Source organism: Ovis aries, chromosome 4, assembly GCF_016772045.2.
Source record: "Ovis aries strain OAR_USU_Benz2616 breed Rambouillet chromosome 4, ARS-UI_Ramb_v3.0, whole genome shotgun sequence".
In the NCBI taxonomy this organism is placed as follows: domain Eukaryota; kingdom Metazoa; phylum Chordata; class Mammalia; order Artiodactyla; family Bovidae; genus Ovis; species Ovis aries.
This window is the reverse complement of record NC_056057.1, coordinates 87,458,688-87,474,181: the sequence shown is the minus strand read 5'-3', so window position 1 is coordinate 87,474,181 and position 15,494 is coordinate 87,458,688. Positions and strand designations below refer to the sequence as shown.

General features: G+C 38.9%; 1 protein-coding gene across 1 annotated transcript; it reads right to left on the bottom strand.

Annotated features, from left to right (window-relative positions):
• Positions 1-426: 426 nt before the first annotated feature.
• WNT16 (Wnt family member 16) lies at positions 427-11,990 on the bottom strand. The gene is made up of 4 exons (XM_004008012.6): positions 11,598-11,990; positions 11,164-11,405; positions 9,074-9,360; positions 427-2,447 (listed from the first exon to the last, which is right to left on the bottom strand). Exons 1-4 carry the CDS (start codon positions 11,690-11,692, stop codon positions 1,983-1,985), a joined length of 1,089 nt encoding a protein of 362 aa, XP_004008061.2. The 5' UTR covers positions 11,693-11,990; the 3' UTR covers positions 427-1,982.
• Positions 11,991-15,494: the final 3,504 nt, after the last annotated feature.

Sequence of the window (15,494 nt, the reverse complement as noted above, 5' to 3'; positions counted from 1 at the left end):
TCATTAATGGAAACTGCAGCCTTCATCGTTTAAGAAAGAGTGCTTATTTTCAATGCAGATAAAATATTTACTTAGCAAAAGAAAAAAAGAAGGCATACTAATAAATGTCAATTATTCAGGTTACTCTAATCAGTGGATGCTAAAGAATGGCAAACCACTCTTTTAAATAAGCACTATATTCATTCATTTGTCATTTTGGAGTCTCTTATTCAGTAAATAGTAATTTTGTTAAACTTTAAGGGTCACAGTTAAATGTTTAGCCTTGATTTTAATATTAGATCAGAGTCATTTTCCATGGTTTGCTCTTTTTCACAAATTATTGCTCTGCCTTGGTAAATTAATTGAAAGGAAATAGAATGAGACTGGGGTGGGCAGGGAAAATTTTCTTTAGCTTATTTTAAGAAAAAGAATATTCTTTGTCCATTCTGAACTTAGAAAACCTCTTTTTTTTTCTATATGATACTGAAGTATTTAACAATTTATATATATATATATATAAAAACACAGCATTTACATTAAAATACAACCTTAAATACAGCCCTGTAATTTTTACCAGGAACCTTGTAAAATAGGATGAATATACATGCACGAATACTAAAACAAGAAAGACCATTCAACATTCACATGAAAAAGCAGCATTAAACACAATGTAATAAATATCCAGGATATCAAATCCACAAATTGATCATTATTCTGATTTAGATCCTTTTTCCAGTTAAGCCTTTTACTGTATAATTTATTATAATAACTTTACAAGTTAAACATAACTAATTAAAAACAGAATTCAACTTAATATGACTGCTGAAATAGCACAATTATCAATATATTGCAGCATATTTTAATTTATAACATATAAAACTGCCATTTTGGCAGGAAATACACATCCATATAACTGCTCCATGAATTTCTTCTGCAATGTATAAAAAATGTCAGAGTCAATAGTATGAAAGGAAACAGAAGCTAATATTATTTCTGAGATAATTTTATTGCCTTAGCTCTTGGGCTTTGGCAAAAAATATCTTAAGTTTCAATATATATCATATAATTAAATACAGTATTTACAAAATAGAAAAAAATCCAGCAAAGTATTGCAAAAAATACTGTCTTTACATATTTAAAGTGTGCCTTTCCTTACAATGCATGAGAGCCCTTTATATTTTTACCTCTGATTGTCCCATATGCTTTCAGAATCCCTTCTTCCACCAATAATTCAGGGCTGAGATTTTAAGAATGGAAACTAATCAATAACAAGAGTGTAAAGTGAAAGGTAAAGGTTGCTATATACCTTCCTGATGTTTTTCTAGATGAATTCTCTGGGTTAAAAGTCACTTATAATCCAAATCATACAGTTTCCTTTTTACATTTTGCTTCGTTTTGTCACTAAATAACTCTAATAAACATGTTTTAAGTGATGTTGTATCACTTAGGAAGATTCTTCTGAAATGAATGAAAGTTTATGTAGGCATCTACCACTTCTGTTAACCTGTCACCATCTTGTTTCTATGCACAAACAGTATTATTTCTTCATAAAAAACTACTGAAAGAATAAATGAGATTCGTGTTTACTATTCCTTGTTGCTACAATAGGTGTTTTAAAAAATGACTAATATTCACCCATCACTACTGAGTTCCATAGTCCAGGATCTTATCCTGAGTATGGACCAGGTCTCTTGGCATGAAGACTATTTTCCATTCTTCTTTATGAGACAGATGGTCTTCCTTGTATTTCAATTTATAGTCCCTAAACCACCAAAATGTGAACCCAAACTTTTTCCATTTCAGAATCCCAAGAAATCCACATGCTTGGTGTGTGATTAGACATCAGATAAGAGGACCTCTGTGAGGGGCTGGAGGATCTGGGGATTCTGAGGAGGAGGCAGGAGCCAACTTGCCCAGCTCTGCACAGTGGGAGGCACCCTCTGGATGGTATTCCCATTACACTTCTGTCACTGAGGACTCTTGCCCAAGGCTGGATGGAGTGGTTACTTGCAAGTGTGGACATCAGTCATGCTTTCGCACCTCCTGCAGCGGACATAACAGCACCAGATGAATTTGCATTCACATCTCTCCACGTGCCTGACCACATGGGTGTTGTAGCCTCGGCCACAGCAGAGGAGGTTGCAGCCATCTGCGCCCTCCGACGTGCGGTTACACTCTCTGCCTTGAGTCCCTGGGATCCCGAGTTTCTTATCCTCAACACAGTAATTGGGAGACTTATTGACGTAGAGCAGATCATCCTTGCGGATTGGTATTTTCCTCTGATCTTTTTCTCTCCTATGCATTTTCTTCTTTATTTTGTCTGAGATTTGGACACTGTTTTCATATTTATCCTTCAACAGATGGCCAATCTTTTCAAAAGAAGACATGGTTTTCCAGCATGTTTTTACAGCGCAGGAGCCGGAAACTCCGTGACAACGGCAGTCTAAGGACATCAACTTGGCGACAGCCTGCAACCAACAAGAATTGAGTGAAACATCGTTTATGAACTGTTTTACCCAACAACAAAAGCACCACCCACCTAGTCACTTAACTTTCTGGATCTATTTCCTCCTATATAAAAGCAATGGTTATATATTTTAATGAAAATAATAAAATGATTTTTAAAATACTTCAATTAAATAAGAAAGATAAAATAATAATAATTTTAAAATAAGGATGGTTTTGGACCTGAAAAATTCTTTTAGATCGCTTAGAACCCAAATGTTTGGTCCTTCTCTTGACCCTACAGAGCAAACCTTTCTAATTTAAAACTGTAGGCCAGGCTAATAATGTCATCAGAGATGAGCTGAGATAACAAAGGGAAGCTACTTTGATTTCTAATCTCTCACTTAATCTTGGGTGTCAGAGGATGTTCATTCATGCCTCCATGTTCCTGATACCATTCATTATAGCATCTTGCTACTTGGAGTGTGGTTCATGGACCAACAGCACCAGCACAGACATGCAGACTCTGAGCCCCCCACCAAACCTGCAGAATCAAAATCTGCATCTTTGTAAGATCCTTGGGTGACTTGTATACACACAAAAACACCTGTGGAACTTTACAAATAACCCCTGAGATTCTCACTTTTGTCAGGGTGGGGGTCAAGGCAATGACTTCTACAAAGCTGCTCAGATGATTTCAAGAGCATCCAAGGATGAGATCTACCAAATTGAGTATGCTCTGGTTTTATCATTGCAAAAATCAGTTATGTTCACAGGGGTTTGGAGAGGTGGCATGCTATCCCCTAGTCACAGACCACTTGAGAAACCCTAAATTGGTCCAAGAAAGATGGAGCTGGACAGTGTGGCTGCTCCCAGCCAATTCTTCCCCTCTTCTGGAAAATTAACTCAAAACATATGTCCTATTCTTGATGGATCAGTAGCACCATTCTAACATGGAAAAGGAATAATATTTATATGATTTTTCACTTCTAAGTGCTGAGTTATTTTATTTAGACTGAGGAATTAAATGAGATTACATACATAGGTAAGAGCCCACTGCCTGACACACATTAAGGTCAAAATAAATGCCCCCTTTCCCTGAAGAGGAAAGTATAGGAAGAGTTGAGATAAAATTTCAAATAGAGCTAACCAAGCGAAAACAATACAGAGATTTCTAAAACAAAAGTTTTAGAGTTTTAATTTCTTACATACTGGGCTAGTCAGCGTAACTTCCTTCAATCCCCAGAGGATGGCAGAGCAGATTAATAAATTGTCAGGACTAACTGGAGAGTTGACATTCTGTCAACATGCCGGGTAAAATAAAAAATGATCTATCCATTCAATAACTTGGAAATTATGTGTGTAATCTCATCAAAGAAAGGAAAAAACCCCACAGCTTAAATTCCACTTACAGTTCTTATCAAAACTATAAAAAATGACAGGGGTTTATACTTAGCAATTTTCTACCACACTTGACATTGACATGTATGTGGAATGTTACATTTCTTAACAAATTAACTAAAGTTTCTGTACTATCTAATGAGACAGAGTATTTCAAACAATTTATTGTATTTGCAGACTTGAATGAGAGCATATGGTATTGATTTGTGTAATATTCAATAGTTTTTATTAGTGTTTAAAATAATAAACCAAACAACATGTAAACATTGCCCTTTATAGAATGCAACACATATGCTTTTTTGAATTCTAAAGCTAAGGAGCAAATAGATATGTCTATTTCTTATTATCTTCAGTAAAATTTATCTTTCAATGATACGAAAACAATTCATAGAGTATGGTGCACAAACTGATTCAGTTAAATTGATGGCATTTGATATTCACAAAACCTTCAATTCTTTAAACTATCTCCAGGCAAATAAATGTTAAAAATATTGCAATCTGCCAACTTTTGTTCAGATTTTAAGCGTCCGAAGGATATAAGAAAAAGAGAGCTCAATCAATGCCAGGTAGCTATAAAACAAATCGTCCAAAGAAAGCCAAAAATATAAGAATGTAAGTTTATGCATTGAAACCTGATCATCCTTCATTACAGTCATCACTTGATTTAGGACTGCCTCTTGCTCAGATTCTAGACTGAGGAGCTCACTTTTTCTTTTTATTAAGCAGTTCAGGCATCATGTAAGGTGTTGCCAATTTGCAAGACATGGAGGACAGAACGGATGCTCACCAAAACACTTGAACCATTTTAACTCCCTTCCATCGGGAAACTGCATCAAGAGGATGCAATAAGGACCAACTTCTTCAACAAATGAGACACTGCTAGGAGCTCAGTGATATTGGGAGACTCGGATCTGGCAGGTTTTCCTGTAGATCCTCAGCCCGTAATAGTATCAGTCCAAATCTGACACAGGTTTGAAGGATAAAAGAGAAGACTGATTTTGAATCTGGGGATAACACTTGCTGAATTTCTACTGTAATTTGGGGTGAGTTTACTGCCCTAAAAATCAGACACTTTTAAATACCTGGAGTTAACTAAATTTTCCAAAGGTATTTTTAAGGAATTTTATTCTACTATCTTTTAATTCCATTACCCTTTTGTCCTTAAAAATAAGTGTAAGAAAAGAAAGCATTTTTATTATACACTTGAATATTATTCACATTTATATTCTATGATAGAAAGACAAATAATGTGACACACAATTTAAATGAAGATATCTTTGTAAGACTCCAAGGAAGAAACTTGGGCAAATATGGATAAAATAAAGCAATGCAATCACCACAAGGAGAATTTGATGAAATGCAGAGTTCAAGAGCAGATAACATGCAGACACACATACACCCAGGATTTAACTCTACGGAGCTTAGTGCTTCTCAGAGCACATTTTCATAAATTATTTTACTTGACTTAGCTTGATAGGAAAACATCCCTTGCATATAGTAGGTAGTTAATGAAGAACATGTACCTGTATTATTCCAATTTGACAGAAAAACTAATAGCCTGGTTAAGACATTTGTCTTCCATAAGGAAAATTGGAAATATATGATATGAAGTCGTTACATGCAGCCGGATAACTTCGGTAGAACAAAGAAAAATGAAAGTGGAAAATTCAAATATATTTAAGAACACTCCAAAAATACATATTCTGAAGTTTTTCAGCTGGGAGTTTAATTGATGTCAAATAGCCATTCTGAGCTGCAATGATAGCAGAGTGATTTTCTAGCAGGAAAAGTAAGAGAATAGCAAGAGAATGAGTTGTGTGTGGTTATGAGAAAATTCCTTTCTCTACTTAGTTGTTAAGGTTTATAACGATATTAACAGAGGAATGTTTTATTAACTATTGCAAACAGATGTGCACTTTTGGGGATAATATTTTTAAACTAGGGAAGAGCAATTAGGAGCATAGCATTTAATCTACTGGGCTCCCTGTGTTGTTTTGGTTTGATAAATTTCTGATGAAGTGAAATAGGAAACATGCATCATTAACACTTAATGTAAAAATAGAAACTGATTGAGAAGTGGTCTAAGAAGTGACTGCCCCCACAACTTTGACTCAGCGGTAACACAGCTGGAGATGACCATTTTCCAGTATATTGCGTTATCCAAACTTCACAGAAATGACCAAAAAAAAAAAAAAAAAAACCTATTATGGAACATTTTGTGACATTTCATTTTGTCCACTGTCAGATAATCTGTTTAAGTTTTTATGAAAATGGTGACATAAATTGTATGACTATATGCAGAATTCCTATTTTCCTGATCCATTTTGTCCTTTTCAGGTAAAAAATATATTTGTATCTGCTGAAAAGCAAAACATTTACATGTTATTCAAGTACTTATAAATATTCTTGAAACAGGTCAATGAAATTTGGGGGTGGGGCCCATGCCACTTTTTTGAGTTACTCATCATAAAACAAATTATGGGGTAGGGAAACTTTAAAGTTTATGAGGTGGACATGGGAAGAATGGAAATATTTTAAGCACACCAAAAGAAATACCCATAAATATTCCAAGTCACATTATTCCCAGAAGTTCTGCCCTTGGAAGACATCACATCATTCTGTTAGCCAATCACCATTCAGCAACATTATTCTTGGAGTCATAACTTTAGGAATGGTGTCAGAAACCAAGTGGGAATTAGAGTATTTAAGGTCAGCGGTTAGAAAATAATCTATTCTGCTCACAGCACTACTAAGCGCCAGTACCCACATTGCTCTGAATGCTTTCCTACATTTGGAGCTTGGGATTTTGAGATGAGGAAAATCAACTCAATTGAATGCAGACCTTGAAACCTTACACAGAGGAATATGCCTATTAAATTAAAATCCTAATGGCCAATATTGAAAATGTAGTTGTTTGTTCTTCCATGTTAGATAATATCTTGGAAACCTGGTTGATTTTGTTGTTGTTGCGGTAGTGGTGGTGATGGTGGGTTTCTTTCTTTTTTTTTTTTTGACCACCAATGGAAAGAAAAATATTAAAATGTTTTGAATTATAATACTTCATGAGAAAAGACCAACAAAAACATCAATGTAGTACCCTCAAAATATCCAGGTAATATTTTGTAATATTTTAAGATTCCATCTTGACCAATGTGGAAAAAATGAGATTCAGTAGAAAAAACTGAAATTTATCCAAAATGCATATATACCTATAAGCTGAATTTTTGCTGCATAATTAGAATAATAGCAAAAACCTCAGTAAAGTGAGTAGACTGTTTTATTGCCAACAAACAGTGGATTTAAATTAATGCTGAATAGTTGTATGTTTTTAATAAAATCAGAATATAAATAGATCAGATCAAAGTTAATAGTTACAGAGGCAAATATTATTACTTAATTAAAAAAACACATAAGATGGAATAAAATTAAATAACTCCCTAATAGCACTAATAAAAATCATTTTAGAATACTTCGGGACTTTTCATACGGTTGGAGACAACTTTATTCAAAAAGAATGAATTATCACATGAATTTCCAAGTTTTGTGTTCTGATTAAAATCTTTTCTTGTCTCTACCCAACTAGTCAAAGAATGACTAAAGAAGTTTAAAGATCTAAGGTGACACTAAATATTCATTTAATTGTTTTCTTGTTTTTAAAACACACTAATTTGACCTAGAGTTTTTCTCTAGTTTAACTCTAGAGCTTTAAAGAACAAATGTTAATCACATCTAATCTCTATTACATTAATATGCTAGAAATAATAAAAATTCCTTTATTAGATGTTATTTAAACTGAAATGAAAACTCATTCATTTAATCTTTTTAAATGTAAGACTTGATCAAAAAGAGACATGGTGTCAGCAGGAGTTACTTTAGTGAAATAAATTAACTTCGAATTTCAAAACAAAAAAGTAAAAAGCTTGCATAGCTATTTATTGATTTTCCTATTTCTTAATTTTCCATTTTGAATCAATATTCAAATTGAACTGAATATTCAAATTTGAATTTGAAATGTTACAGTCATATATTGAGTTTTCAGTTTTAGTATTTTAAACCAAAGTGGTTAAGTAAAGAAAACTGGCAGAAACTTGCAACTATTCCAAGCGGGTTCCATTTATTCACTTTCCAAAAATGTAAAACAAATGCAACATATACTTTAAATATTCCTGAGAGATACCACAATTTACTTTAATTTATTGCAGGAGAATGTGGCAGATTGCAACGACTACTTTGGGACCTTTGCAGGTTATTGAATATTTACAATAATATAGGATATGTGGTGATATTCTCATCCTGAAAAGATTATTATAAAATAGAAAATATATATTCCTAAGAGAGGTTTTAACTGTTTTTGGAAAGTCACTATGAATTGCCAAGTAATTCAACTATGTTGTAGAACTCAAAGCTTATAGCATCATTATTCATTAAAGTAAGTATATAAAAGTTAAATTAAGCTACAAATTACTCCATTTTAAGAAAATTTAGTATTAAAATTTCATTTATAAGGTTAATTAGGTAATTCTTCAAATTTTCCTCTCCTTGACTCTTTAATAATTTAAAAATACCCAAATATTTAATACATCTATAGTTCCTTTATATTTATCTATACTTCTCAGTTTTTACAGTGAATCTACATTGCTTTATAATAACTAGTTCCTTTAAATAAATTTTGTTTTTTACAAAAATTATTGAGCTATGTATTCTGTAATGTATTTGAGAACATTTTGCTAGAGAAAGGACAGACTGATAACTTCTTTAAGATGCCGTTGCCGATGAAAAAATATATTTAAAAAAATAATGAAAATTCAAATTTGAGAAAATGAAATTTGATTCAGTCCCATTAGAAAGGCAGATACTGTAAGTCTTATTTGGGTTTCTACAACTAATCATCTAAAGGGGTGGAATAAAATGACCCAATAGGCACTAGTACTTCTATTACTTTATAATTGATGTTTTAGGTATACGAATATACAATCACAAATATTAATACATTCTGTAACAAGATTCAAGTCACATCAGATGGAAACTTAAACTAAATCAATGTGGTCAGTACAGGCTCATGAAAGAAAAAAATATATAGTTGCTGTTATATATTTATAATAAAAATTTCATATATATATGTATATTTAGCCTGAAATTGTTTCGTTTTTAAACCATCTGACTATTTGGTCAGATTGATCTAGAAGTGTAACCCTAGTGCTATTATACCTAAAGGCACTGGATTTCTATTCCATTTTCTAGTACATACCTGCCTTCCAGCTTCATTGTTATGTAGGTTCATTGCTAACAGTACTTTGCTTTCCTTTGCCGTGGTGTTTCTGATGGGGAAATCTAGGAACTTTCTGCTGAATGACATGCCGTACTGGACATCATCGGAGCATCCCCCCCAATGCCAGCCTTCACTCGCTGAGCCGCCGTTCTGCAAGGTGGTGTCACAGGAACACTCGGTCATGTTGCCTGCGCTGCATGACCTGGTCACAGAATGCACCAGGCCTGCAGCCATCACAGCATAAATAAATGCTGTTTCCTTGGTGCCTAGAATAAGAAATAAGTTGCTCAATGAACAAGCCATACCATTCTCTGCTTATGTTCATAACAAAGCCGCCTACTTACCCTCTTATCAGGAAAGCAACTTTTCAAGGGATGCTTTAATGAGTACACGTTTACAAAGGACAGTTTCATATTGTCCTCATCTTTTAAAAAAGCAACATTAATTTTCAGTATGATTTTCCTTTATTGTATGTCATTAATTGTCCTCATACCTTAAAATCATCTGTTTGTATTTTAAATTTGAGATATATGTCAGCACCCAGCTCAGTACTTAATAGACAATGAAAATTCAACAAGTACACACTGAATTTAAAATCCCTTGCATGGACATCGTATATAGTAAGACAACGCCCCAAGGAGCCCCACTTATCTTTCTCTTTAAATTTAAAACATTTTCACAAAACACAGGCTGAAAAGTTGGTGTGACTTTTGTTTGTACAAAAAAATACATGTCAGGATGCAAACTAAAATTAAGTAAAGACTAAAGCAATTAGGAGATAAACGTTATAGTTTACTTTCACATCAAAGATGTTTTAACGATATACTGAATAACAATATTAATATGTAAGTTAAATATTATATTCATATTCCTATATACGGTATTATATCCTCTCACACTACTAAGGGCAATTAAAGATAATTGAGATGTCATCGGTAAAAAAAAAATTGTTATGGAAAATCACTGAATACTGAGTATGGATATAACACACCTGCAATAGGTTTCAAGCTAAAATCTTTGGAAATTGAAGTGCTATTAAAATATTAGTAAAATGGACTAGAAGGGACCCAGCAGGCGACTTTCCCCCTCCTTAGAGATGTTCAGATTGAAGCAGAAACGTTATCACGCCGTTGTCCAATAAACCTTTTCAACAGCTGATGCCTCTACATTTCAGCAACTGTGAAGAACACATCCTCTTTTTTCTCTTTTTTTCTTTTTGTAGGGAGTCTGCTCTTTCGGAAGGGTGTGCCGGCCAAAGCGCAGCGGGGCAAAAGCGAGGCGGCGGTGAGTGTAGGGACCCAGCGGGGAAGGGTCAAAGGTGGAAGGGGAACGGAAATGAGTATGAAAAATGACTAAGAATCTTTCAGAGCCCAGGTTCTGAAATTCTCTGAATCTGCTGACACCTCTGTGCCTTTATCCTTACTAAGTCGCTAGGCACGTGGGAGTGGAAATTTGTTTCGCTGCCGATTCCCGCGCCTCGGATGTGCGCACAGAAGAAAGGGTAGAAGGAAAGGAATAGAGGGGAAAACCAAAGTCGTGCTCGAGTTAGCCTCACAAGGGTTGTCCGGGACAGTCCCTTTTAAATCGCCATTATTCCGTCTACGCGGTGTTCTCGGGAACCAACCACCGTGGGGTTTCGCTGCAATTAGCCACTTGTCCAGGGCTCAGTGCGCAGCGGAGCTGCTTAAATCAAAGCAGATGCGGCCTCGGCATTCCCTGCAGCCGACATCATGTTTCTCCAGCTGGTCCCCCACGTAGGGGGGCGCTACGGGGTCCGAGGGGTAGGCGGGGTGGAGCGTCAGAGTTTTTCTTCCAGCTCCAGCCGGGCGCCGCGGGAAGGAGGAAGAGCTACACCTCCACGCGCTGCGCTCTGGACCTGGGGTGTCACCTCCGCCCCACCCCAGGACCGCACCTGTACCCGGATCTGGCTTCCGTCGCCCCCCAGTTTCCTTCCACTAAAGGACCTCTCTGGGGAATTTAAAGAGCGACGGGACCGTACGAGCACTGTTTAATTTACAGAAATTGCAGGTCTCGCCCTCAGTCCTCAGTCCGCGAGTCCCGGGACTCACCGCTGCTCAGCTCGTAGCCAAAGAGAGGGCTGGTGCCCGGTGGGGAGGCGGCGGCCACCAGGCAGTTCCATCTCTCGTGCCTGAACTGGCTTCTGCACTCCTGAATGCCCAGCCGGGCGCCCTCGCGAATGCTCGGCAGCAGGTACGGTTTCCTCTTGCACAGCTCCTTCTGGCGGCTGTTCAGAGGCAAGTTGGCACAGCCCAGCTTCTCTGGAACCCCAAAGGAGGCGATGCCCAACCACCTGTAAGACACGGCCGCCCCTAGCGTAAGCCGCTGCCCTGCTCTCCTCCCCAAGCCCAGATGTTTACCCGAAATTTAGGTCACCCGCCCTAGGACTCCCGCCCCTTCTCCCCCGCCCCAGCTGAGAGCTCCCTGAGGCTGGGCACCCCCTTTTGCCACAAATCCCGTGCGCCCCTGCTGCCCCCATACTCACATCCAGTTTCCTTGGGCTCCGCAGGGGAACAGCGCGAGCACGGCTGCCCACAGCGCGCACAGGCGGGACAGTCCCAGGAGCGCTGCTCTGTCCATGGCCCCCGCATGGAGTCCCCCAGCCCCAGCCACTCCTCTTCGACCCTCCCCACCCAGAGGCCCACCAGGCCAGAGGTCAGTTCCCCCGCACCAAGTTGTCCCTTGCCTCCCTTGTCCCTGCAGACAACGTAAAAAGAAGGCCAGCTGTAGTAGGTGTTCTCAGCAGCTTTCCCCTCGCGAGCGGGGAGCAGCGTGAGGAAGTTGAGAAAGTAGCCTGGGGCCCTCCTCCGGCGCCAAGTTGGAGATGTGCAGGAGATGCGGGAGCGTCCGTCGCATTCCAAGGTGAGAAACTTCTGTTGATGTAGCTCTGTCTCCATCGCCCCGGGCCTCTCCTCCCATCTCCTCCCCCTTCCCTGGCAGCGCTTGGAACCTGATTGGCCCAGCAGCGGCCCCTCATCTCATCATCCCGGGACTTCAGGCTCCCATTGGTTGAGAGCGGACTCCGCGGGGGGCGCTCGGGCCCGCTGCTTCCCGACAGCAGGTCCAGACCCTGTATTCCTGACCTTTCCTCCCGTCTCAGTCTCCGGAGAGTGGGTCTCTGCGGGAGGAATATTGATACAAGCCGAAGACTATAGGGGCGCTTCTGTCTTAATAAACCTGGGCGAAGGTGTGGGTTGAATGGGCGATGTTTGAAAGCCACCCACTCCAGTCGCATATGGATTAATTATACTCTGGGTGGAGTGGCTGGAAATTCTCACTGCACACGTTTCTTTCCTCTCCTTTAACTCACAGAAGAATAATTTTTTGAGTACGAGTTGGTACCAAAAAGTTGACTTTTCCACACCCTGATTTAGGTCTCAACATGTCAGCAGACTTGAGAATAAGAGAAATACTGTCAAGCTTGACATCTATCGTCATCTGTGCAGGCACTTACTTTTATCGAAAGGGAAGATTCTAGCCTAGCACCTATTAATAATTTATCATATTTAAATTGCGTTAGGTGATTTCATTTTGCCGATTGGTCTTTTTTTTTTTTTTTTTTTCTGCGATCTTTGAGATCACTGTCAGAGATGAAGGGCAGAGAGTGGATGTGAGTGAGAACTGTCTGGAGAGTTCTAAAAAAATTGAGGGTCGTGTTCTCCTCAATGCACACTATGCCTTTCTCAGGGAATTTGGACACATTGAAGACAAATTTTAGAAACTTATTTATGAAACAACTACTGTGTGTCAAGTACTGTGAGAATTTCTGAAGACTAGATCCCTTTCCTTAAAGGCACAAACCAGCCATAGAGACAAGCCTGAAACAAATTAATTTGAGATTATTAATAAAGAAAAGCATAGAATCCAGCAAGTTACTCTTCTGGAGTCAGAGTTCAGATGCAGGAGAATGTTCTGGCGTCTGGCAGTTTAGAAAGATTAGCTAACCAGTGTTTTCCAGGATAGAAGATCTCTGGGGAGAACTCTGAAGTCAGATGGCACATGCTTTTAGCCTTGGTATCAGAAAACTCTGTCTCACCTTATTGGCGACAGGAAATGTGTATGAGAGGGATCACCTACTCCTCAGAGGACTTCTGAAATGTTAATAAACTCTCAGGATATACCAGCTTGTGTGTGTGAGTCATTCAGTCATGTCTGACTCTTTGTAACCCTATGGGCCTTAGCTCACCAGGCACCTCTGTCCATCTAACTCTCCAGACAAGAATACTGGAGTGGGTAGCCATCCCCTTCTCCAGGGGATCTTCCCAACCCAGGGTTTGAACCCAGGTCTCCTGCTTGCGGGCAGAGTCTTTGCCATCTGGGCCACCAGGGAAGCCCAGCTTAGTGGGTTCCAAATTCCAGACTTACTCAAATTAAAGATTTATTTTATTTGCTTTATCAGCAAATATTTGCTGATTCCCACAGTACTTGACACACAGTAGGTGTTTCATAAATACGTTTCTAAAATTTGTCTTCAATGTGTCCAAATTCCCTGAGAAAGGCATAGTGTGCATTAAGGAGAACACGACCCTCATTTTTTTTACTTTATTTGCTGCATATCCTCTCTGTTGGTCCAGAGCAATAAAAGCTCACTGAAATTCCCATCTTCTCCCATTCATTCCTTTATCCAACAAATATTTATTGAGTGAACGCTATGTACCAGGTCCTAAAGCCACATTGTAATTTTTAGAGAGTCAAGTTGATGATAGGGTGCAGTTACGGATCCAGAAATATTTTGGCTAATGGCTAGTGGCCTCTCTGAGAATCAGAGCCTTCATCCAAGCTAACTTTATTCTGCAGACCTCTCCAGGAGGCATTGTGGAGCACTCCCTGCTGAACCCCTGCCATGGGGCCCAGTACACCAGATACTGGTTTTGAACACAACTTACTGAAGGGATTAACATGGTGAGGAACATCCTGAGCAGATACCTAAGTGGCCGAGATGGTGTAATTAGAGAAGAGGCTTCCTCTGCAGGGGAACTGAGGGATTGGAGAACATGAATACTTGAGGCTGATTTTTTGAGCCAATGATGATAGATGTTTTAAGGAAGTTGCTGGATTTGTTTCTTTTAGAAAGATATACTGAGCCTCTGTTATGGGTTAAAAAGTGGGGCCAGATAGCACTGAGTTAAATAGCAGTGGAGTTCACAGCCCCATTGACAAGACTGACAAGGAGGCAGGGGGTCATAGCGAGTGTGGTGAACGCAGTGGGGATACATGGCGCGCCAGGAACACGCAGGGGGATTACTTAATCTAGTTTGGGAGTGGGGTGACTTGAATGTTGCCTTTGTTGCTACTCTTGCGTTCAAGCACTGTCCAGGCATCCAGATAAACCTTGAGAGGGCCACTCACAGCATTCTATTCTTAGAGTCACTGGGTCAACAATATTCAAGTCCAAGACACAATTTCAGGGCCTTGTACCCCTTGTGTATAATCTGAGGCTTTAGGGATCATTCTGTCCATACCTTTAAAGCAAAGAAAACATTTCTAGAAGGTGGTCCAACTGAAGAATTAAGCTTATCATTCAATGAGCAGACATTTAAGCACTTATTTTGCATCAGGCGTCTTGAACTCTCATGCACTGAGAGCCTGCATCCCCTCACCCCCTGCCCCTCTCACCACACTGTGGTTTCTCTTAACTCTCTGCCTTTCTCTTCTCACTCTACACAAAGATTCAAACTCCTCCAATGGGCACTCATTTTATAGATAAAGAAATGAATTTAGAGAGATTAAGAAACTTGCTTAAGACCACTCAGTTAGAAAATAGAAGGGTCAAAAATAGATCTTATTTTGGAAGTCTTGTGCTTTCTACCACACCATACTGCCACAGAACCTGATTAAAAAGTACTGACTGGTTGCTTTCTCTCTCTCTTTTTTTTTTGGACCAAATCGCAGGTATCTGATCTCAAGGTCCAAACTCCTCTTTCGTGATCTTTAGACCACAGTTCACAAGTCTCTCAGTCAAAAGAGTTGTTCTGTTCTCTGAAGATTAAACAAAAAACAAAAACAAAAAACCCACAATGGATAGGTGGGTCTCCTGAGGAGGTCTCCCTGAAGTCCAGTCTCTCAGAGGTGAATGATGGTCTGCGTGGACACCCTTCTGTTTCCCACTCTTTGCTGTTTGGATTGTGTGCACTGGGAGAAAGAGTGGAAAGAACATTGGGCTGAGTTGGGTGACGGGGCTTCCTGTTAGCAGGTTTTGATTTGAGTCTCAGTTTTCTCACTTGTAAAATGATGAAAAGCTCTTTGGGTTCTAAAACTCTAATTGGAGTTCCCACAGGGCTGGAGAGAGGGAGGTGGTGTGTGTGGTTTTGTGTGATTGTGTATGCCGTGTGTGTGGTAGGGTGCGAGGGACTGCCTTTGCTAGTGAATTTGTACTCCTAGG